Source organism: Crinia signifera, chromosome 2, assembly GCF_055691185.1.
Source record: "Crinia signifera chromosome 2, ASM5569118v1, whole genome shotgun sequence".
Classification (NCBI taxonomy): Eukaryota; Metazoa; Chordata; class Amphibia; order Anura; family Myobatrachidae; genus Crinia; species Crinia signifera.
The window spans coordinates 296,781,413-296,807,129 of NC_139218.1; the positions used below are offsets into that span (position 1 = coordinate 296,781,413).

The window sequence follows — 25,717 nt, forward strand, 5'->3', positions numbered from 1 at the left end:
CCCCCATACTGCAGACAGAAAACGGTCTGCAGTATGGGGGCAGCCATTTTCTAAGTGTCAGTTTTTATTATAGCAGCAGGAGCCGGTGCCGGGAGAGACGGGACCCTGACGGCAGGTACCGGCAGACAGCAGCGGGTAACTATAGCCCCGCAGACCCCCGGGGTTGGCGCCCACACTTTCTCTGCACCTCCCCGCCCCCACGGAGCTATATTTACGCCACTGGCTGGTGGCTGTAAGTCATGAAATATTTGGTCAAACAGAAGTAAATCTTGTCCCTTGCCACATAATTAAACTTAATGATGGCATATAAACACAATTTACTTTAACATAATTTTTTTAATACATTTCTCAATAAGAAACTATTGGCCTATGTGTGCCAGAAACACAATTCTCAGACTCCGGGGCACCGTTATTCAAAAGTTTCCACCTACATAATCTTTAAAGGGTCTACCTGTGTTTTTTCCACAGGTTTCTCCTTAAGATACATTTTGGACTTTTTTGTATTCTGTATGTTACATATTACTACGCACATATAGACAAAGTAAACAGGCATATATTCCTAAAAAAAATTAATGTGCAGGTGAAATATATATATATATATATATATATATATTTTATATGGTATCCATTCATTAGATCTACAGTGTCTACAGGTCAACAGTCAAGAGGTTGACAACTTTAGTTGACATGATAACAAAAAAGTTGGGGGTGAAAAGGTGGACATGGTCAAAAGGTTGACATGAAAAAGGTCAACATGAGTTTATCATGACTTGTTCCTACTTTATCATCCACGTTAGACAATAAAAACCTGAAAACCTCATGTCGACCATTTCACCCAGACGACTTTTGACTGTCCACCAATAGTAGTCGACCTTTTGACTACAGAACTACACAATGTAGATCTAGTATACCATATCTTCTTTACATTGGTGTTATGCAAAGCTGTACTGTATATATCTCATTGTCATCAGTGCAGATTTGTACCTACCCTGTATTCGGTGCAGACCATAAGTCTACAAACAGCCAGTTCTGCATAGCCAGTATTGTTGTCAACACACTCTCACTGTCCTCCACCTACATGTAATAAAGCCCTATTCCAAGTTCTTTCTATATCAAAATACACAGAACTCTGCGTCACCGGCGCTCATCTTGCGAGCATCTATATGTAAGTATGAGTAAGGACAATTCATACAGATACAGTCCATAGATCTCTTATTCAAGGGAATGATACTCAATATAACTTGGCCTTATTGGGTTTCCAAACTTCGCCTGAAACTGATCTGTATGTATAAGGAAATTTATGCAACATAGCAACAAACACTAAAATGAAAACATCAGCACAAATTTATTCTAATGAACATTTCATCAGACAAGCAAGAAACAAAGTTAGCTTGCGGCATTATAATTAGTCTAAGCACTGACAACATTTGAGAAAGATCTTGGAACTCTCCCAAATTTGGTATTTCACAGTGATGAGAGGGAACACTGCATGTGCTTTCTTTCCTTGTATTATAAATCATGTGACTCATTGATTACATGAATTCATTCCTGTGTGTTGTGAGTACAGTAAACTCCTAATAGACTGCCCCGATAGGACAGAGAGAATTTGTGCAGTGATTTACAAGAATGCTGCTCTGCATAGTGGTGAATGAACAACAGGTGCCCCTGCTAATGGTACAACCGACATCACTGGGTCAGTGAAAAGTGTATGGGATTAAAGTAAGGCTGAACACTTAGAATTTGCTAGATACACACTTGAGGGTGTGGCTATGCCACCATTGCGACATGGCCACCCCCTTCTGTACCACGGACAAGTTAGCAGAGCCTTAGGTCTAATTTGCGGCAAAGTCGGGTTGTTTATAAACCTATTTACAATTAAGTGAAATAATGGTCACACAGGACCTCATTCAGAGCCAGATGAAAACACAAGTTACGATGGGTACACAATGGACAATGTCGACAAGATCCTGCCAGCTAATGTGTAGTGCGTACACGCTATGTTGCTGACAATGTGTGCTTTGTCAGTGATATCCTCCATCGGCCCTGCATCGAATAGTCCATGCTGCAAAAAGCAACATGGCCACCGCCAGAACTGGGTACACATGGACTAATGTGTACCCAGCTTTAAGCCACAATTTATTTTGAGGTGTGGAAGTGTGTCTTTTCTCACTTCACCTCTTTTTTCCTGCAAATTGCATTTTCAATTCTCTACAACAAGGGAATTAGAGGTGATCATATGTACCAGGTGTTAAAATACAGTAAGGGAGAGCTGAAACAAAATTATAAGCAAATCATCTAAAGCACAAATAATCGCAACTTGGATTACTCTCTAAGGACAAAACTACAGAGCATCCTATATAATAAAAGCCGAATGCTGCTCTTCACCTCTATGGTGTGACGACAGCGCACATGACATCTACTTACATACACACACACAATCACCTTGGCTCAGTATGAAAGAGCCCTGGCTTCTAGCACCAGGTAATCTAGAAATATAGTAGTAACCAGAGAGCTCACTGTATTGATCTAATTTGCTGTTTTTATTTATACAAATAATTAAACTGCATACATAATAATAAAAATAAATTTATATATATTAAAACAATATTTAAATACACCTTAAAAAGGATTAATGAATGCTATATTCAATTCATAAAAAAGCATCAACATCCACCTTATTAAACAATTATATAAGTAGTGTCCTTCTGGGTAGCTCAGACCCAACAATTGTCACTTCCCTTGTAATGAAGGTATGTAGCAAAGTTAATGCAACGGAGCTTTAAATGATCATATGCCTGTTTGGCTGATAGATATATAGGGAATATCCTGCAAACAATTGATTTTTATATATTACCGGCTGCTGGCTTGGTGCGGTGCTGAGACGTGATGTTTAAGAAGCGTCCGCTTCTACCGGCGTTGCTACGATGGAAGGGAGCCGGTGCCGGGAGCAGACATGCAGTGGGCGATGGTAACTGCTCACACCAGCGTGACTCCGTTGGAGAGGGAGCCGGCGCTGGGAGCCGCCGATAGACATCTGTAGATGGAATGGGCGGTGGTAAGATGGTCCCTTACCCGCTCACTCCAGCGTGACTCCTGTGGATGGGGAGCCGGCGCGGGATGTCACTCACTGTGTGCTCAGAAGCCGATCACCTTCCAGATACCGGATTTCTCTCTAAGGGATTGCCGCAGGTCTCCTCTAATAGAGTTAAGTTCTTGTGCAGGTATCCACTTGCAAATGATTTTCCCAAGGGTGTGAAGGATCAGGTGGATGGTTTTAAGATGCAGAATAATGCTTCCTTGACGCGTTTCTCCGTCCTGTAAAGCTTGACGGTATCCTCAATCTATCTTTACCATCGTCCACTACGTGTCTGCTCCCGGCACTGGCTCCCTTCCATCAGAGCAACGCTGGTAGAAGCGGACGCTTCTTAAACATCACGTCTCAGCACCGCACCAAGCCAGCAGCCGGTAATATATAAAAATCAATTGTTTGCAGGACATTCCCCATATATCTATCAGCCAAACAGGCATATGATCATTTAAAGCTCTGTTGCATTAACTTTGCTACATACCTTCATTACAAGGGAAGTGACTATTGTTGGGTCTGAGCTATCCAGAAGGACACTACTTATATAATTGTTTAATAAGGTGGATGTTGATGCTTTTTTATGAATTGAATATAGCATTTATTAATCCTTTTTAAGGTGTATTTAAATATTGTTTTAATATATATAAATTAATTTTTATTATTATGTATGCAAAATTTAATTATTTGTATAAATAAAAACAGCAAATTAGATCAATACAGTGCGCTCTCTGGTTACTACTATTTTTTACTATTTAAGGTTCAGAGAAAATCTATTTTTTTCTGGGTTTTTTTTTGGGGGAGCAGCAATTAAGCTGTGGTTGATACCTAACAATATTAATTTAACTATACAAAAATAGTGCGCCTGATTATACCTCTGATAGGTATATATCATTTGAATCTAGAAACATGGCAGCTCCAGTGCGGAAAGAGCCAACCCCCCATAATCCGGCCCTGGTGTGTCCTTCATTAGTATTGAATGACTAACTACGGTATATATGGTTAATCAAGAATATCACGAATTTACATGTAAAAGTTGATTATGATATCTTTAGGGTAATATTTATTTTCATCTAGAAAATATATCCATTACAAATTAAAGAAATGTAAACCGCATTGGTTGGTAATGAAAAAAAAAAAATATATATAATAGTAATACACTGCTACGTGAATAACAAATGTCTTTACCTCCAATGAAACTTTGCCAGTTTGCTCTTTCTGGTGCTCTAAATCTTTTATCAAAAAGGAATTTTGCCTTTCTAGCAGTAGAAGTCTTCTCGCCAGGTGAACACTAGTAAAAAAATAAAAATAATGAAAAAAAGATAAACTCAATATTATTATTATTACAACCAGTAATTTTTTATAGTGCACACATATTCCGCACCACTTTACAGAGAATATTTGAACATTCACATCAGTCCTTGCCCCAGTAGAGCTTACAATCTATATTCCCTACCACATTCATTCTAGGGTTAATTTATGTTGGGGGCCAATTGACCTACCAGTATATTTTTGAATTGTGGGAGGAAACTGGAGTTCCCAGAGGAAAACCACGCAAGCATGTTGAGAATATACAAACTCCACACAGTTTGAGTAAAATCTCCATTCTCCCCATAACTGATTTAATGAGCCATTCACAGTTTCACTGTCCCTTCTTCACATACTTTTTATAAATATATATATATATATATATATATACACATACACACAGTATAGATACACAATAATATATATATATATATATATATATATATATATAATAATTAGACAATTTCTCAGAACCTCTGTGGAGCACTGCTCCCTACAAACACCCAAATCCCCAATAATTAAATTATTTATCCTTGTTATCTACAAGTGACCTCTAGAATATATTGTTATCTATTGTTGCATTCTCAGCAGTCAAATACAAAGAAATGGATCTCAACACATTTCATGTCTCATATATCTTTCCACAGAGGTTTCCTGATGAGCATTCATAATGAGTCTATTTTTCTAAAATGTAGACCACCTTTGGCTAACCTCTATCACTGTTTATGGGCCTGTCTCTTACTTAGACGTTTCTGCTAGGTAGTCTGCCATTTTGCAACTAACCACTTAGTAAATGTAGTAAATGATGCCCCGTTTACACCACAAAGGGGTTTTTATTTGGTCTTCTACCGTCAGGTACTTGAGTTTCTAAGGATGTTAAGAAATTGCTATTGGTAATATCTCCAGCTGCTCGTAAAACCATCCTGCAGTTATGGATAGGGTTCTCCGCCAACCACTGAAATGTTTATTTTCCACAAGCTTTGGTTAAAGTAACCTCTCGCGAAACAGGACCATACCAAACATTTTTACAACGTGTTGTACAACTATTTCCATTAAAGAGACTATTTTTCTATGTTTCCATATTACTTGTTTATAAGAGACCCTGATGCATTTCTGTGTACACCATTTTATTCACATTATGAATAATTCATTATATTTTCTTGATGCTTCAATAAAGAAAATATTGTATTAGTATGTAACTGGGAAGACTGGAATATTTAGATACTAGTTACCAGCCCATCAGAATGAGGGAACAACTGTGTGCGCCCAATTGAATTGCTCCGTTTGGTGCAATCTATTGGCCACCGACACACAAAATCCCCACCCCCCCAATAAGCAGAGGTAAGGAGCAGCATTAACTTTTTTATATATAGGAGGGGTAGGTTTATTAACGGTGTATTGATAAGGTATATGATTATACGATCATGTGCAGTACTAAACTTCATCATTTCATTGATACAGATGAAATGCCTTTATCTGAATGCTAGGAGTTTAACTGGTAATATGGGGGAACTAGAGACCCTAGTATTGGAGAAAGATTTTGATCTCATAGGTATTACTAAAACTTGGTGGGATGAATCACATGAGTGGGAGGCTAACATAGAAGGTTATAGTCTGTTTACAAAAAAATTTATTATGTAGAAGGGGAGGGAAGGTGTGGGGTATGTATATCTGTTAAACCATACATAAGGGAAGACATTTACGGGAGCACAATGGAGGCAGTATTATCGATATGGGTAGAAATCACAGGTAATAATAAAGGGGCTAAAAAACTTATAGTAGGAACATGTCATAAGCCATCCAACATAAATACAGAGGAGGAAAAAGACCTCTTACTACAGATGGGAAAAGTGGCCAGTTTAGGAGACATTATTATTATGGGTAACTTTAACCCCTTCCCGACATTTGACGTATATATACGTCATGGCCGGGATGTACTTCCCGACACATGACGTATATATACGTCATGACTTTAAACTGTCCCCGCGTCTATAGACGCGGGGACAGAGGGACGATGTCTGCTGTCCCTGACAGCAGACATGTCCCTGCATGCCCAGGGGGGGCTGCGATGCCGCCCCCCCGTCGGCGATCGCTGTGATTGGCTGTTCAGTGTGAACAGCCATTCACAGCGTTTTCCTGTGTTACCGGCGAATCAGACGCTCGGTAACACAGGTGTCAATCACCGCCGGGCGTCAGGGGGCATGAGGGGGTCATCGGTGACGATGACACCTCACCCCACCTGCCCCCAAGGCTGTGATTGGTCCGTGGGACCCACGGACCAATCACAGCCAAGGCGCGTGATTTAAACTAACGGTGACTGCACTGCAGACGCCATTCCGGTCTGGAATTGCGTGCAGAGCGGTCACCGTGCCAATCTGTCGTGATACATACCTGATCCTTGCCTGAAACTTACCTGATCACCGCTGATCACCGCTGGTAGCGTGCTGCCAGCAGCTGGATACTTCCTGGATCTTGTGACTTCTGTGTGTGCTGCTGCTGCAGTGTCATAGAGTCACAGATCGTGAGAGATAGGGACAGATAGTGACAGAGAGTGATAGAGAGTGCTATATTTTGTGTCTGCTGCACCCCCTTTTGTGCTGATCACTATATCTGAGGTGATCAGCAACTTTTTGGGGGTGCAGAGTTTTTTTTTTTATATATATACCTGTCAGTTGCAGCAAAGGTTGTGCTGCCTGTGCAACTGACTGCTGCCCCCCCTTTTGTACTGATTGTGCTGATTAATTAACTGATCAGCAACTTTTTGGGGGTCCAGGGTTTTTTTTTTATATATATATACCCTGTCAGGTTGTGTGTCTGCTGCCCCTCACTGCTAATCAGTGTTGCATCACTGCATCACTGATCTGCAGTTTTTTTTTTTTTTGGAGAGTGCAGTGGGGTTTTGTTTTTACACCCACGTTGCTTGTGTGGGTGTCCTGTGGCCGCTGAGCGCTGATCAGTGACGTACAATCACTGAACAGCATTTTTGGCACAGGGTTGATATCATTTTTTTTTCTGCAGTTTTTTTAAATTGTTTTTTTTTTGGAGAGTGCTGTGGAAATTTTTTTTAAATTGTTTTTACACCCACGTTGCTTTTGTGGGTGTCCTGTGGCCGCTGATCAGTGACGTACAATCACTGAACAGCATTTTTGGCACAGGTTGATATCATTTTTTTTCTGCAGTTTTTTTTAAATTGTTTTTTTTTTGTTTTTACACCCACGTTGTTTTTGTGGGTGTCCTGTTGCTTTTGAGCGCTGTTCAGTGACGGACGTTACTGACCAACATCTGTGCTCAATTTTTGGCGCAGGACCTTTTTTTTTTTTTTTTTTAACCCCTTCAATTTTTTTTTTTTTATTGGGATCAAATTCCTGTATAAAGTATTTTTTTTTCTGCACTACATACACACTACACACTACATACCCCCCGTGTTGAAATAAAGTTTGTACCCCCCTACACTATACACGTGTTGAAACATTACACTTACAGAAACACAAAAATAAAAATGGCATCCCAAATGTCATCCCAGTCATCCAGAAGAATGTATTCAGCGGAGGAGGCATATGCCATGCTTGCCTCTGACTCTGACACAGCCAGTGATGCAAGCGGGGAATTTGAAGGATTCGCCTTAAGCTCCTCTTCCTCCTCTGCTGATGAGGGACCCCCTCAAAGACGCCCCCGTAGAGCAGCTGAGACCCCCCCCCAAATGATTGATCCCGTATGGACCCCACCACCAGACAATTTTGAGCCCCAGGTTCCTGAGTTTTTGGCCATCCCAGGAATCCAATTTGATTCAGCAGGTCTCAGAGAAATTGACTTTTTCAAATTATTTGGTACTTGTGAGTTATCCGGGCGCCCGATTTTTTGATTGTATGCCTTAAGTTAAGGCATACAATCAGATGCGATGCGATGCGATATCGCATCGCATGCGACCATCGGATGCGATGACCCGATTTTTCCATAGGAATCAATGTTAAAATGATTCCTATGGAAAAAGGGGTCCTTTTCATACCCCTACTATCCAAGTGGGCATGGAGTTGGATATAAACCTGTGGCGAGCGTAGCGAGCCACCGAGCCCGAAGCGTGGCGAGCGAAGCGAGCCCCGCGAGGGGACGGTATTCCGTGTCCCCTCGCGGGGCTCGCTACGCTCGCCACGCTTCGGGCTCGGTGGCTCGCTACGCTCGCCACAGGTTTATATCCAACTCCATGCCCACTTGGATAGTAGGGGTATGAAAAGGACCCCTTTTTCCCATTGAATTCCATGTTAAAATGGACTCAGTCCATTTTAACATTGATTCCTATGGAAAAATCGGGTCATCGCATCGCATCGCATCCGATGGTCGCATGCGATGCGATGCGATGTCCCGATCCGACCCGATTTTGAAATCGGGCGCCCGGATAACTCACAAGTACCAATTATTTTTCTCTGATGATTTTATAAATTTAATGGTGGACCAAAGTAATTTATATGCCCAGCAGTTTATTGCTCAAAACCCCACGTCATCATTTGCTAGGTGGACCCCTGTAGATGCAGTAGAGATGATGACGTTTTGGGGTCTGGTGTTACATATGGGCATAGTAAAAAAGCCAGAAATTAGGCAATATTGGAGTACAGATGTTCTGTACAGCACCCCATTTTACCGTATGGCCATGACTCGGGCTCGTTTTGAGATAATCCTCAGGGTACACCCACAGGTTTAGGGTATATGAAGGGAAGGATTCAAGAATTGAACCGCCAGAATGCCCCCCCTCCCTCGTAGGTGTTAGTGGAAAAATTGTCTGGGATTTAGTGCACCCCTTCCTGGATAAAGGTTATCACCTCTATGTGGATAACTTTTACACTAGCATCCCCCTGTTTAAGGCCCTTGGTTCAAGAGGTACAGCAGCTTGCGGTACTGTGCGTAAGAACCAAAGAGGCCTCCCAAAAACGCACATTGCCCAAGTAATGAGAAGGGGTGAAAGCAGGGGAATATGCACCGAAAATATGTTGTTGGTCAAATATAAGGACAAGAGGGATGTCCTTATACTGACAACAATTCATGGAGACAGTACCACCTCCATCCCTGTACGAGGTACCAGTACCCACACCTCAAAACCTAATTGTATCCTATATTACAATAGGTACATGGGCGGAGTGGATCTTTCAGATCAGGTACTGAAGCCGTACAGTGCCCTGCGGAAAACAAAAATCTGGTACAAGAAGCTGGCCGTGTATATCATCCAGATGGCACTGTATAACGCTTACGTGCTATTCCGTTCTACCAGCCAGAGGGGGACATTTATGCACTTTCAAGAGGAAGTCATAAAGGGCCTAATATTTGGGAACCAGCAGGCAGAGGGCCCCAGTACTTCTAGTACTGGCCCCCGTATTGTACCAGGGCAGCATTTTCCTAACGAAATCCCCTCCACTGCAAGAAAGGGCAGGACACAAAAAAGGTGCAAAGTTTGCTATAAAAAGGGAATAAGAAAGGAAACTATTTTCCACTGTGAAACTTGCCCCGACAAACCCGGCCTATGTATAAAGGAGTGTTTTAAAATATACCACACATCTATGGATTATTAGGTTCATCATTTCACCGTGCTTCGGGGGTCTTGCTAATGCCACATAGCACCCACCATTCATTCCACCAGAATCTGAGCTGCAAAATCCAAAAATCACTCCTTCCCTTCTGAGTCCTGCCATGCACCCAACTGGTATTTTTTGGTCACATATGAGGCATTGCCATACTCGGGAGAAATTGGGGCACAGATTTTGGGGTGCTTTTTCTCCTTCATACCTTATGAAAATGAAAAATTTTGAGCCAGAACTGCATTTTTGTGTAAAAAAATGTAATTTTTCATTTGCACAGCCCAGTTGTATCAAAATTGGTGAAACCCCTGGGGGTTTGAAATGTACACTATACCCCTAGATGAATTCCCTGAGGGGTGTAGTTTGCAAAATGGGGTCACTTGTGGGGGGGTTCCACTGTATTGGTGCTTCGGGGGTCTTGCTAATGCGACATAGCACCCACCAACATTCCACCAGAATCTGAGCTGCAAAATCCAAAAATCACTCCTTCCCTTCTGAGTCCTGCCATGCACCCAAATGGTATTTTTTGGTCACATGTGAGGCATTGCCGTACTCGGGAGAAATTGGGGCACAGATTTTGGGGTGCTTTGTCTCCTTCATTCCTTGTGAAAATGAAAAATTTTGAGCCAGAACTGCACTTTTGTGTAAAAAATTTAATTTTTCATTTTCACTGCCCAGTTGTACCACAATTGGTGAAACCCCTGGGGGTTTGAAATGAACACTATACCCCTAGATGAATTCCCTGAGGGGTGTAGTTTGCAAAATAGGGTCACTTGTGGGGGGGTTCCTAAATTTTAGCATCTTATGGTGCCTAGAAACCTACATGGTGCCTAAAAAATAATCTCATAAAAAGGAGGCTCCAAAATCAAGTAGGTGCTCCTTCTATTATGAAGCCTGTGGTTTGGTCAACGTGCACACTAGGGCCACATATAGGATATTTATGAAAACAAAAGAATTGGGGGAATCAATTTTTAGTCACATTTCTCTAGTAAAATCTACTGTGTTCCTTAGAAAAATGTATTAAAATTGCAAATCTGCAAAAAAAATGAAATTTTGAAATTTCACCTACACTTTGTTTTAATTCCTGTGAAACACCTAAAGGGTTAACAAACTTCCAAAATGCTGTTTTGAATACTGTGAGGGGTGCAGTTTTTGAAATGGCATCATTTATGGGGGTGTCTCACATACAAGTCCCTCAAAGTCACATCAGAACTGAACTGGTCCCTAAAAAAATCAGTGTTTGAAATTTTCTTGAAAATTTGAGAATTTGCTATTCATATTGTAAGCCTCCTAGTGTCCAAAAAAATTAAAAGGAAGTTGAAATAATGATGGAAACATAAAGTAGACATATGGTCTATGTAAGTTATTAACTATTTTGAGTGGTATGATTATTTGTCTCACAAGCAGAAAATTTAACATTTTGCAAATTGCTAAATTTTCCATTTTTTTACGACATTTTGGTATTTTTCACAAAAAAACACAGACTGTATCGACCCAAATTTACCACTAATTTGAAGTACAATGTGTCACGAGAAAACAATCTCAAAATCACTGGGATAAGTAAAAGCAAAAAAAAGTTATCCCCACTTAAGTGATACATGTCAGATTTGAAAAAAAAGGGCTCTGTCAGGAAGGCAAAAACTGGCTGTGTCAGGAAGGGGTTAACTACTCAGAAATAAATTGGAAAAATAGGTCAACTAGTACCACTAAGGGAAATGCTTTATTGGATGCCCCAAATGTCCACTATTTGTAGCAATTTATTTAAAGTCCAACCAGAAATAACAATATTCTGGATCTCTTGATAAGCAACAATGGGGACATTCTTACTAACATAACCATAATGGAAACATTGGGGAACAGTGATCACAATATGATCACATTTAATTTCGATTTTAACAAAGATAATTATATTGGAGCAACTAGGTTCTTAAATTTCAGAAAAGCAAACTTTGGTAAGTTTGAGGAGTCCTTAAAGTATATAAACTGAAAGGAATTATTTAGAGGTATGGATACTACTAGAAGGTGGCAAACTTTTAAACAAATACTGCTGGAGGGCAGTGATAAATTTATTCCTAGGGTAAATAAAAGAACAAATGTCAAAAAGAAACCTATGTCGCTTTACAGCAAAGTCAAATTTGAAATAGCTAAAAAAAAAAAGGAGGGCATTCGAAGCATTTAAACAAGATGGGCACCCAAATCATTTGCAGCATATAAAGAATGTAATAAGAAATGTAAAAAATACAATCAAGATGGCTAAATTAGAGACTGAACGTAAAATAGCCGTAGACTGTAAATCTAATCCCCAAAAATTCTACAGTTATATAAACGGGAAAGGTTAAGGAAGGAAAATATTGTCCCACTAAAAAATAAGCAGGGTACCCTGGTAATAGAATCACAAGAGAATGCGGAATTATTCAATTAATTTTGTGCTTTGATATTTACAAGGGAAGAATCTTAAGAAGATCTCCCACAGAATAAATGATCTGCTCTTGATTGCTCCCAAACTGTATGCTTGAGTGAGGAAAGTCAAAAATAGATTATAGAACCTAGATAATAACAAATCTCCTGGCCCGGATGAAATACACCATAGGATACTAAAATAATTGAGTTCTGCCATAGAACTACCATTATATCTGATATTCGAAGAATCAATAAACAACGGGGATGGTACCAAGGGACTTGTACATAGCTAATGTAGTATCAACATGGAAAAAAGGTAGCAAAACTAACCTTGAAACTTATAGACCGTTCAGCCTTACACCACTGTGGGGAAAACTTTAGAAGGAATAATAAGAGAGAGTATCCATTTCTTAGAAAAGGCTCAGCATGGGTTCATCAAAAATAGATAATTTCAGACTAATTTAATTAGCTTCTATGAGGAAGTCAGTAGGAGGCTGGACTGAAGCTTTTGACATGGCCTCAGAATAGGTTATTAATGACACTAGGTAATTTAGGGTTAGGAGATAATTTTGGAATTGGATTAAAAACTGGTTGCACAATCGGGGACAGAGAGTGGTAGTAAATAGCATACATTCCAACTGGGGTAAGGTCCAAAGTGGAGTCCCGCAAGGTTCAATATTGGGACCCACCTTGCTTAATATATTCATTAATGATATAGGAAGTGACATAGTGAGTAAAATTTCAATATTTGCAGACACAAATTGACACAAAATTGAGTAAGGAAATTAACTCAGGAGAGGATGTGGATACACTGCAAAGTGACTTAATTAAACTGGAAAGGTGGGCGGAAAGGTGGAAAATGTAAAGTAATTAATTATGAGAAGAAAAATGAACAAGCTACTTATAGGCTAAATTGAGTTATTATAGGGAATTCTGCTGTAGAGAAGAACTTGGGGGTCATCATAGATGAAAAATTGGGTAATATTGCACACTGCTCAAGTGCAGCAGGAAAATCAAACTGGACACTGGTATGCATTCAAAATGGAATGGATTCAAAGGATGCCAATGTGATAGTGTCTCTTTACAAGGCATTAGTGAGACCACACTTGGAATACGGTGTTCAGTTCTGGGCACCGCACCTTAAAAAGGTCATAAATTAATTGGAACAGGTATAGAGAATAAGCTAATAAAAGGTCTTGAAAAACTAGAATACAAAGGTTAACCAGGCTGAATATGTTTTCACTGGAGAAACGGAGGTTGAGAGGTGATATGATTACTATGTTCAAATACAGGATTGGGAATCATATGGAACTGAGAGATGATTTGTTGACTAACAGGCCTATACTTAGGACACTCGGGCATGTACTGAGGTTCGAGGAAAATAAGTTCCGTACTGAATTAAGAAGTGGATTCTTCACTATTAGAGCAGTACAATTCTGGAACGCATTGCCGGTGGGGGTGGTTACTGCAACTTCTGTTAATGAATTTAAATCAAAACTGGATACATTTTTGGCCACTAAGGGAATCCTATAGATATGACTTACTCAAGTCAGTAGTTACAAGTCAGATAGGTTGAATGCGATGGCTTAATGTCTTTTTTCAGCCTTATTTACTATGTTACTGCTCATTTCTCTGATCTGACTGCATTAGAGGACTATTAAGGGAATATATAACTTGTTGTGGCTAATGGTCGGCACTGCCCTATTCAGCTAGCTGCTTGCGCTAATCACCACAGGAACTAAGTTTCCTCACAGCCTCAGGAAAAATCTGCATTAAATGCACCCATTTGCATTTAACACACAGGAAAATTAATTAGAATCTGCATTTTGTGATGAATCACTGGATTTAGGGCATTAAAACAAGAGCTTTCACCCCGCTTTAGAACTTGCAATTAATTGAATATTCTCCTTATAAAAGACAGGAATGTCCACACTATGGTCCTCCAGCTGTTGTGAAACTACACATCCCAGCATGCCTTGCCATAATTTTAGCATTCCCTAATAGTAAAACTGTGGCAAGGCATGATGGGACTTGTAGTCCATAGTTTGGACATGTCTGTTAAAAGTCTATCATTTAAAGGATATTTATTTTCTTTATAATATCGGTCACAAAATTGTTAGTTGTCCAAGAAGCCAATCTGTATTGTTGTTTTATTACTGTGGCTCCCGAAATACATTTTGAAATAGTATTTGTGAACATCGTCAGTGTGTTTTTTTTGGCTGTGTATATTTACAGAATGCAGTTTTGGTTGAAAGCGAACTGCATGTGAATAAAAGCTCTTTATGTAATCATTGCTACAATAACTTACAACTATTATCAGCACTGAACGCACCTCTTGTGACATCATCACTATGCTCTGTATCATGGGTCCTCAAACTGCGGCACTCCAGATGTTGTGAAACTACAAATCCCAGCATGCCTTGCCACAGTTTTGCTATAACGGAGTGTTAAAACTGTGGCAAGGCATGCTGGGATTTGTAGTTTCACAACATCTGGAGGGCCGCAGTTTAAGGACCCATGCTCTGTATAATCTAGTGGTGTATGCAGTATGTAAAAAGAAAGATAATATAGGGTTAAAGGAGGAAAAGAAGGTCAGACTGTTCTAAGATACTACAAAATTGTCTGTTACCAAGAGCAAACTAATAAAACAATAGCTAACAGGTACCATGTTATATATTTCAACCAAATATGTTTGTGCCTGACTGAAAATAAAATTAGGGTTTAAGATCACAATGAGAGTTGGTTAGAGAGATCGCCACAATAATGCTACACAGGGAAAGTGCACACTAAATTGAATTCAGCGCTCACTGAAAAGTTACAAACGTCTTCTAAATGTTAGCAGATATCTACAAGGGAATGGTTAACAAACATGGAGGAGAATGGTTCTAAACTTCACAAGTGGGCATACAGCATAACATAATAGGAGGATAAGGCCACATGTCTCCAGACACCTGTAAGGAAATAGCTGTGCACGGCACGTTGAGAGGCTTTAGTGTGATCAGACTCTGTTTCTTTGCAAAGGAATCCACAAAACCTTTACAATACAAACACATTCTCCATCATTACAAAGGTGTACAAAGCAAACTAAAAAAAAAGGGCTTAAATGTAAACCATTATGTGAAGAATTGAGCATTAAGCGTAATATGTATCTTCACTTCATTTGCTTTGAAAAGATTAATAATGAATGGTAATGACAGGAGGTGAAATGTCAGGACAAGAAATGTACAACCAGAAAATCTTGTTTTGTTCTTTCAAGATGAGCCTTGAGTGAAATAAAAAAACATTATGCTGATGCTGTTCAAGTTCCATCAAGTTTGAGAAATGTGTAAATTAATGTTATTACGTCCAACATGTCTTTAATTTCCTGTAACTTATTGTGAGAAACAGATGAAACTTGGAGACAAAAAAGGGAAAAACTGAATATCCCTATAAACATGCCTACAACAGAAATCAGAAGAGCATTATGAAAATGTAATTTCTTTATGATCAATTAAAACATGTCATCTGTAATGGCAATCTTTAATTCTTTCATTAAAAGAAGAGGACTGTACCATATGAGTCCTCTAAAAGGTGTCCACACACTAGAAAGATCTGCAATCTTAAGATTTCCTTTGAACTCTCCGTCAGTCCTGGACAAAAGATTTTGTGCAAAGAGTACATTTTGACAAAGATTTATTTTAAGATTTTAGAAAAATTTGAGACTCCCCCCGGCATGTACCTACATGCGCCCCGTCGACCGCACTCCCTCAAGCTGCTACACCCCCCTCCCCCCTGTCGATTGCCTGGAAGCCCAAAACACCAGCACACTTGAGCGCCCGAGCATGCCAATACCTGAGCACTCGAGCATGCCTGAATACCGAGTGCCAGAATATCCGAGCATGCTGAGCATCCGACAGTGCCCGAACACCAAAAAATGAATGCACCCGATCGCCCGAATACCCAAGCATCCGAACGTGCCAGAACACCTAAGCGGCCAAATGTGGCCTAACACCTGAACTCCCAAATACAAGACTACGCAAATAAGTCTGAATTCTGCCAAGCATGCGAATGCACCCAAACACCCGAGTGCACAAACACGTTGAACACCCGAATCCATGAGCACCCGAATTCGCCTAAGAGTGCGAATGTGCTCGAACACCCAAATCCATAAGCGGCTGAACTCATCCAAACGCACCCGATCACGAGAACACAGCCAAATGCACCCAAAATCCTAAGCGACCAAACTTGCCCGAACACCTGAGCATGCAAACCAACTCCCAAATACCCAACCATGCCCAAGTGCCTGAATATCTGAGCATCTGAGCATCCAAACATACCCGTACACCGGAGCGACTGAGAGCCCTAACTCCCAAATACCAGAGTCGCACAGATCTTTAGCTGTATCCTCTGATCTTCCCTGCAGCAGGGAATATCAAAAGATCCTGCCAAAGACCTGCATCAGATCACGGTCGTTCGCGATTGTGAACGATTTGCTGTAAAAATCGTCCAATCAGCCAAAAAATCTCTGTAGAGTGTGGGCACCTTTAACCTTTTCCACAGGCAGAAGATCAGATCCATTGAGTATTTAATTAGGCAGTAAAGAGAAAGAAGAGAGAAGGAAATTCTCAGGGTAGAGAATGGGGAAAAGGACTGCAGGGGAGAGAAAGGGGGTGGGATAGTTTGAGATGAGTGCAGGTAAATGCAGGTGTAGCGAGAAAAGGAATGATATTCAATGTGTGCCCAGATTTCTGACAGTCAGAAATATCTATTCAATGAGGCCATTTCAGACTTTAATGAAGCCTGTCAGAATTGACTTTCTAAAAAGTGAAATTTGTATGGTTAAAAACGTCTGCTGGATTGTTGAATCCGCGGCCATTTTCGACCAAATAAATATGTATTTCGACAATACACGTAGAATCCGTCTGTTGCAATGCTTCCGGCAGTCGGAACGTTGAATACCAACAGTTGGAACATTGAATACCCACAGTCGGAATCAAACACTGAATACCTCCCATTAGGGGTAAATTTGATAAAGCTTCTAAAATGAAAAGAGGTGATGTTGCCCAAAGCAACCAATCAGATTCTAGGATGCAATTGAGAAATTAGACAGAATTTGATTGGTTGCTATGGGCAACGTCACCTCTTTTCATTTCAGAAGATTACAATGATTGATTCAGCTATTCTTTATAAAATGTCTTCAGCTAGAAGCCGAGCCCAAAGCCTGATTCAGAGTTGGGCAAGGTTGCTATAGCAGCTGCGTCTTTTAACTCAATTGGGGAGATACGTAGCTTTGACATTAGGAATGCTCATCAAGGGTCCCGTCACATCTCAAATGGACCCTTGCTTGCTGGTAACAGTGGCACGGATTAGTGGTCAAATCTAGTCTATTTATGAATAATATCAATCCTGCAGTCCATTCCGATCAAACGGGTGCTGTTCTGGGGTGTATTCAAAGGAGTGCCCTTTAGTGGTGATACAGAAACTAATTTTACTCTAGCTAGTGTTCACACTAGGCTGTTTTTAGCAAGGCACTGTGCCGTACACGGGCACTAAAGGGCAAAATTCGCCCTGTCTTTTAGCGACACCCCACTAAAATAACCTGCCCTCTATTTTGCACAGCATCTATTCACATTAAAAAGAAGAGCTTGGGGAAAACCCAGCACCTCCGTAGGTTCTGGGCACACCCTTCGCTGGGGCAAGCCCCAGTAGGGAAGTAGAGGGGCCAGACCGCCTCAACATCCCCTCACCTGCAAGTCACGCCCAGTTTTGGCTGCAAAACGCAGTGTTCCTGCACCATGAATCCTAACATGAAGACCATCTAACCTCATGATTGCTGCTTAGTATTCTGGCCAAATGCATCATGGTGGGTGTTAAGGGACAAGGACTATAAAATGCACACTGCATTGTACAGTATGTTTCTGTTCCATCTTTAAACATTAGGCAACGGGAATATGACTTTACAGATAGTATTACCAACTGCTGTGCAGGTAGAAAGGTGCTTTACCCCAGTATATAAGGCTCTCCTGCTACAGTAAAGTCAGGTTTCAAATGAAGCATAATTCCTGTTATTACAGGTGAGTATGAGGTATAACTAACAAAGAAGGAACAAATTGCTAACTGGACCTATATGTACTAGAACATTTTTATTTATTTCCTTACACATTTATATTTTCCCAGACTGTTTCATGATACAAAATACAGAGCCATAAATCTTCTTAACTAACATAAAGCAACAAAATGTTGTCAACTAGGATAACCAGGTCAAATAACGTGTGCATTAGGTGGAATGTTACATGGCACCATGCATTAGTAACTTCCAAATTAGCTGAACAATAAGTGACGATGGACAAATGGAAAAGATGATATGCAATGTGGCCAAAAAGGTCTTGTAAAAACAGTAAAACCAGAATAGCTGCAATAAAGCAAACATTTAATGAAAGCAATGAGATTGACAAGCCCTTTAACAGCATGAAGACTGAATTGTAGCTTCACAATAAGCAAAGGTACATTGGGTGACATGTACAAGTATTTGTTATTTTAACATTCTCTTATCCGGTAGACGTGATAGTTTGTGAAGGCATGGATGAACCTCTTCAAGCAAATCTCATTAATAATGTACAAGTCAGATTAAAGAGAACTATACATTTGGATTACTAAAAATAGAGACTTTATTGGTCCTTAGTAAGGATTATATTTTTAAAAAAGGACCCAACTACACAGTTTCTGAACTAATATGCATTTTCCACTAATCCATTGGTGCCACTGTTGACACAACATCGTGGTCATTAAACGGTATTGCTTTTGCTTGGAACTTGACTAGAGTTAATAGAAGGATATTTGAATGTGGATTTTTTAAACAAATATATTTTTTTTTTCTAGAAAAACTACCACAGTAATGTGGGTCCATTCAGATTATATATGGATTGCTAATATATATATATATATATATATATATATATATATATATATATAAATTTGCCCTCACATATAACTTATACTTTCAATGCCTTTATTGGCATTATCATCAGGCTCTAAGTACAAAGCAACAAACACACCTTTATAGCACATAATAACAAGATATCAATTCCATTGAAAACAATTATACAGTTGCAAATGCCATTATAATGATAGCGCAAACATATGGCAATATAGCTGTAATCCTAAGGTAGAATTTCTATATATAATATATACGATATGTTGAACGACCCAAATGTATACAATTGGTTAAGATACCGTACTGACAATTAATCTATCTAAGATATAAATTGCGTGGCCCCATGCTTAGCTCTCTAGAGAGCAACTACATGGTCACCTGTAAAAGTTTTAAGCATCCCCACACTGATAAAGAATATCAGATTCGCCATGTTGTTTCATGTCACACTGATTTGTTGTGTACATTATTGTATGCCAATGCGGGCTCTACTATGTGGACCAGACCACCTGCCCCTTTAAAGTCAGGATAGCGCAACACAGATCGGCAATCGATCTGTCATTGAAGGGCAGAGTTGTCGATCAACCTGTGGCGCGCCACTTTAAAGCCCTATGTCACCCATTGGCCTCCCTCAGATATTACATCATTGACCACATTAAAGAATCCCTGAATAGAGGAGATCGTGCCAGGCAGCTCCTGAGGCTGGAATCCAAATGGATTCTGAGATTGGATGTTACTCATCCACGTGGCCTTAATGAAAAAATAAATTGGAATGCCATTATGTGATCTCTGTAAATATTGCATTCTTGTATGTAAATATTGTATTTTTGTATGTTCATATTGATTTATTTTATTGTCTATTTGTTTTGCTTTTTTATGTACTTATCATGTCTTACTATGTATTTAATATGTATTTTTCTGCCTCCCTTCAGGTCCGGCACCCCCCGGCATCTGTGAGCTGGTGCTTCCGGGTATGCGCATCTCACTTGAACAGTGAGACGCAAGCTTGTTCTGTTGCTAGGCAACCTTATCCACTGTGCGCAGGAGGTTGGATGACGCACACTTCCTCTGCTTGTGCGCCCAGACTGCGAGCATATATGTGTATGTATTTATGTATGTATGTCGGAAACATTATTTAAATTAACTACTGTTGTGGACTGAAAATCCACATGTTTTTTCATTGCCAATCAGAACCCTGTCTAGAAAGCTGGTATATATCCTAGTGTCAAAGTAAATTGATATATTTTATAAACCATCTTGAGCAGATTTAAGACATGAATAGGGTATAGTTAATTTACCTTTGCTTTAGTCTTCTTTTAGCTGTAGTGGGGACATTGGCTCCATAGCCATAAGAAAACAAAACCCTTTCAGCTTCTAGATCATCTTCCACTGCAACAAAATTATTTATTTTGACAATAATTAGTAGCACATCATTGAGATCACTTGTTTGTAGTCAAATTAATGTCCCCTAATACAGCACATGTACACTATTAAATATATATATATATATATATATATATATATATATATATATATATATATATATACACACACACACACACACACACATATTATATCTGCATAATATGAAAAAAATAGCACTGTAGAATTTGAAGAGCCACTAAATCTCAAAATAAAAAAATAAATGTTCTTAAATAAACCATGAAAGAAAGAAAAACACACAGCATTACTTTGATACAGCTGTATCTTCATACTACTAGCTTCAATACGCCACCCAGCTTGAAATGCATCGCGTTAGTCTAGTGCTGGGTGTCTGTTTTTGCCACATATGTGTCTTTATCACAACTTGATGCAACTAGGATGCACCAAGAAACTGTGCTGATCAATTTGATATCCAACACATTGTTTGTGTTACAGAGTCTGTATACGGAGCACAAAACAACTGATCAGAAGAAAGCTCCCGCTGCTACATAAGCGCACACAGATATACAGGTGTCGTATATCAAATTAATCAGTACAATCTCCTAGTGTGTGGCAACTAAAGGAGCATACACACAGGCAGCAGATCACTTAGAAATGGAGCAGGGATCGCTCAGAGTGTATGCTTTTGCTTGACTAGATTTTGACTGCATGCATTCTCTCTATTGAGAACTCAGGCAATGACAGATCGCTCAGCAAACATCACTGGTGCAGCGATGTGTGCAGAGAGATCTGTGATTAACTAGATCACGCAGCACAAAGCTCCCATCACCCTGTTTGTACAGGGCTTAAGAGGCTAATTTAGTAAGGATTGATAAATACAGATTTCACAAATTGAACAATTAAGGAATGACTGCACGTGCAAACCATACACATCGCACATGCGCAAGTGGAATTAGCAGAAAATGCATATGGATCGTAAACATAATCCCTCAGTTTGACTGACAGAGAGTTGGCATTTAGGGGTGGGAACCTGCAGTTTCAGGGTGTGTCAGAAAAAACACAGGTGTGCCCAGGCATTTTTTAGGAGGGTCTGTTACGTCAGCGGTGACAACTTCCAGCCGGTCTCAGATGCGGATTAGTGGAAGCCTCAGGACTACTCACATTTGCACAGATGGCAAACACTCTTCAATGGTACGGGAACTGCATATTGATTTGTGAGTGGATGGTGATTTTAGCAAGGGGCATCTTTTCATTCTGTATGGGCGGCAGCTTGCTCCTCACAGTCCACTGTGAATTCTCACGTCATGCTGAATTAGCACCTAAGATGCCGTTTCGGCAAAAAGTTGCCGATGCTAGCAGAGTCTTGTGGGACCTGGCACGCTGAGAAAGGCTGTTTGGCACGACTGTAACAATGATGCATGGGGACACATCTGTACTATACATACAGCAAAAGCGGTACTTGTTTCCTAGCACGGCGCCACCGATTTTGATTATATCCATCGGGTGGGAAAAATCGCGTTGATCGCATTCGCATGCCAACCAAATCGCATGCGACGCGATCGACCCGATTTTTACATTGGAATCAATGTAAAATGGTCCCCGAGATCCGATTTTACATTGATTTCAATATAAAAAGCCCCCAAACCCCCCATTTTAATACCAAACCCCCCCTCATGTTTGAAATGCCCCCCCCATTGTTAACGCCACCCCACTATTGACGCCAACCAGAAGTGTGGCGAGTGGCGGCGGTACGCATCCTTCGACCTTTTCATACCCCTACTATCCACGTCGGCGTGGAGTTGATTTAATAAAGTGTGGCGAGCGCAGCGAACCCGAAGCGTGGCAAGGGGACAAGGATACCTGTGAAGCCTGCGAGGGGACGCGGATACCTATGAAGGTATCCGCGTCCCCTCGCGGGGAACGCTACGCCCGCCACACTTTATAAAATCAACTCCACGCCGACGTGGATAGTAGGGGTATGAAAAGGTCGGAGGACGCGTACCGCCGATTTTGTCTTTCACCGGCAAATTAGCTGGTGATTGACACAAAATCGGGTCCATCACGTTGATTGTATGCCTTAAGTGCCTTAAACTTAAGGCATACAATCAATGAGATAGGCGCCGTGCTAGGAAACAAGTACCGCAAAAGCTCTTCCATCATCTGTAGAGCACTAATTCAAGCTGATGCACATTTTCGAATACTAGACTTGCCCATGTGTGTGAATCTACTTATGCATTCAGTGCACGTATACAGAGCAGTGAATCACAACTCCAGTCCTCAAAACACTACCACCAGATCATGATTTGTGGATATCTTTAACCATGCACAGGTGAGTTAATCTATGTTCCTGGGTCTCCACCTACTTCCAAACACAGGAATACTGAAAACATGACCTGCTAGGGAAACTTGAGTTTTGAAACTAAGGGGCCCTATACACAGAGCGATATTCAGACACTTTCTGAGCGATTTTACATCATATTTACTCCCTCAGAAAGTGGCTGAATATCGCTGTGTGTGTAACCCACACAGCGGTACAAATGCGCGACCCCGCAGATGTATAACAGCCCTGCTAGTAAATTCATAGTGATCGCTCAGAAGGCCCTGCTCATGTCTGCTGTGTGGTGGCCTCTGAGCGATCACAGAAGGGGCCAGCCCGGCAAGTCGCACAAGTACCTCCGCTGTTCTATGCCTCACTTGGATCCCCAGTCACCCGGCTCACCTCTCACTGCCTTCCCTAGTGTTCCCGCTGTCTGTTTTATACTTCACTCAAAGCGCCCTGCCCTTGTTTCTGTTCCCCACTGCTAACCTGAAATACTGGAGATCTTGGCGGTGTCTCAGCACGGAGCACCTAGCAGAGCCGCCGAACTGACAGCCACTACTTTGATGGCCATACATATCTGGCACAGGCACATGGCATTACAACGGAATCCACCATCTACACTACCAGCACCCGAATCCCGATTCGCTGCTACTGCTACACGTGGGCGGCGGAGCCGGAACGTCGCAAGTCCCAGCAACACTGTGCTGTCAGTTTGTGTGAGTGTATGGGGGGAGCCAGAGAGGGGCAGCGTTGTGTACAGTGACCCGGCCGGCAGACCCTGTGACAGATCCGCTAATGCTACTGGACTGGGTAAGTATTTTTTTTGGCGACCACTGTGCCACCAACGATGAAAAGATTGCTGGGGGGGAGGGGGGTCAGCCACTAGCCACCAATGGTTAAACCTTTTTTTTTTTGGGAGGGGGGGGGGGGGGGGGCACTATGCCACCAATGTTTATTTATTAAGGAAATTTATTTTATATACTTAGAAGTTTATTTAGGAAATTACTGTCTATACCAGGGCTGGGCAACACCGGCCCTCCAAATGTTAATGAACTACACATCCCAGGATGCTTTGCATTAGTTTTGCTATGTGGCCATGCTGAAACTGATGCAAGGCATCCTGGGATGTGTAGTTCATTAACATCTGGAGGGCCGGTGTTGCCCAGCCCTGGTCTATACCATATAACATAATTTTTGTGTTGAAGTGCAGTTTTTTACATCACTTTCTGTGACAGGTGTGACAGATTTGAAAACTCCCATGCTGAATCTCCCATTATGAATCTCTGACACAAATCTCTCTGTATGTGGCTCATTATCTGAGGGAGTGAAATCTCTCGTGCTGAATCTCCTGTTATGAATCTCTGGCACAAATCTCTGCGTATGTAGGGCCCTTAAGAATCGTTTAAGTAGATAGACTATTACTGTCTACTTGTTTACTTTGGGGAATGACCTCCCATCCAACATGGAAGCCTGCTGCAGATGGACAGATCCTGTTATATAAAAACTCTTCATATTTTTCAAATATATTTATCAGTTCAATGACACAGCCCCAGCTGAACCTGAATTCCATGCTACTGTGAGCTCTTAGGGTCTTTTGCTGTAGTTGCATCAAAGACTTTGGAGGAAATTTACTAAGATGGGAGTTCTATTTCAGAAGGGATGTTGCTATAAGCAAGAAATCAGATCCTATCTACTATCTTCTAGAAGATGGTAAATAAAGAAGTAGATTCTGATTGGTTGCCCATAGCAACATCCCATATGAAATAGAACTCCCATCTTGGTAAATTTCCCCCTTAATATTAATGCTAATGAAAGCCCTTCATCTGGTGTGTGTCTAATTTTGGAACAGCTGGGATTCCCACCAGAAGCACTGTCAGGACTTGAATTCGCTCCATGCAAGGTACATAAACTCCATTAGAATATGGCCTCCAAAGTACATAATTTAGAAAAAAAAACTAATTTTAAAACATTGGACAGTAAATGACAGCCCCTTCTATCCTCCAACTTCACAATATGATGCTACAACACTTATCTTTCGATAGGAGGACCTTATTACTACAAACTCCCAATTCCTCACACAAGTTTGATATGAAATGGACTTCATACATATCTATGCTGGACACGGATATAAGAAATAAGGTCCTTCATTTGATATTTCCAATTGGTCGTCCATATCCCCATAGTCGATTGCTTTTCCATACTTTAGCACTTAGCAATGTTTTACACCTCCTGCTAGAACTGACACCAATGCTGCCAGTTACTAGGACATAATTGACTGTGCCAACTTCAAATGGAATCCAGTGGTATCAATTTTGCCTAATTGTTGTTATACCTCCATCATAAAAAACCCTTGTATGAGGTCTACTACTCCTTTAAAGAAATATAGGCACTCCCTCCCCCCCACTAAACCAGTTTAGTATTTCCTCCCTTATGTACAGTTGAGGGTTATGATTATACGTCTTATCATTTATATGCTCAGATGAACCTATGTAGACTTGGCCTATGACCACGGTCGATTGTTCCTTTTGTCAGACTGACTTCTTTGAACAATGTACTGTTGCTTCTCCTACTTTTCTTGTTACACACATGTGGGGCATTTGTTATGCTTACTATATCCCTATACTACGACTGTATTACTTGGAAATTAATAAAACAGGTTATTAAAAATTTAGCAATCACTCTAGCAACAAGCCCACAACACTTCCATAAAACACCCACCAGATAGAAAATCTTCAGCCAACTCCCAGTAA

At 40.7% G+C, this 25,717-nt stretch overlaps 1 protein-coding gene across 4 annotated transcripts in view; it reads right to left on the minus strand.

Moving 5' to 3' along the window:
• Positions 1-25,717, minus strand: part of PIBF1 (progesterone immunomodulatory binding factor 1) — a 270,000-nt gene that overhangs the window by 121,192 nt on the left and 123,091 nt on the right. For all 4 annotated transcript variants that reach the window (XM_083168868.1, XM_083168869.1, XM_083168870.1 and 1 more), the window contains exons 13-14: positions 20,563-20,653; positions 4,271-4,373 (exon numbers count right to left, since the gene is read on the minus strand). In XM_083168868.1, the coding sequence (XP_083024994.1) occupies positions 4,271-4,373; positions 20,563-20,653 (194 nt within the window). The remainder of the gene's footprint in view (positions 1-4,270; positions 4,374-20,562; positions 20,654-25,717) is intronic.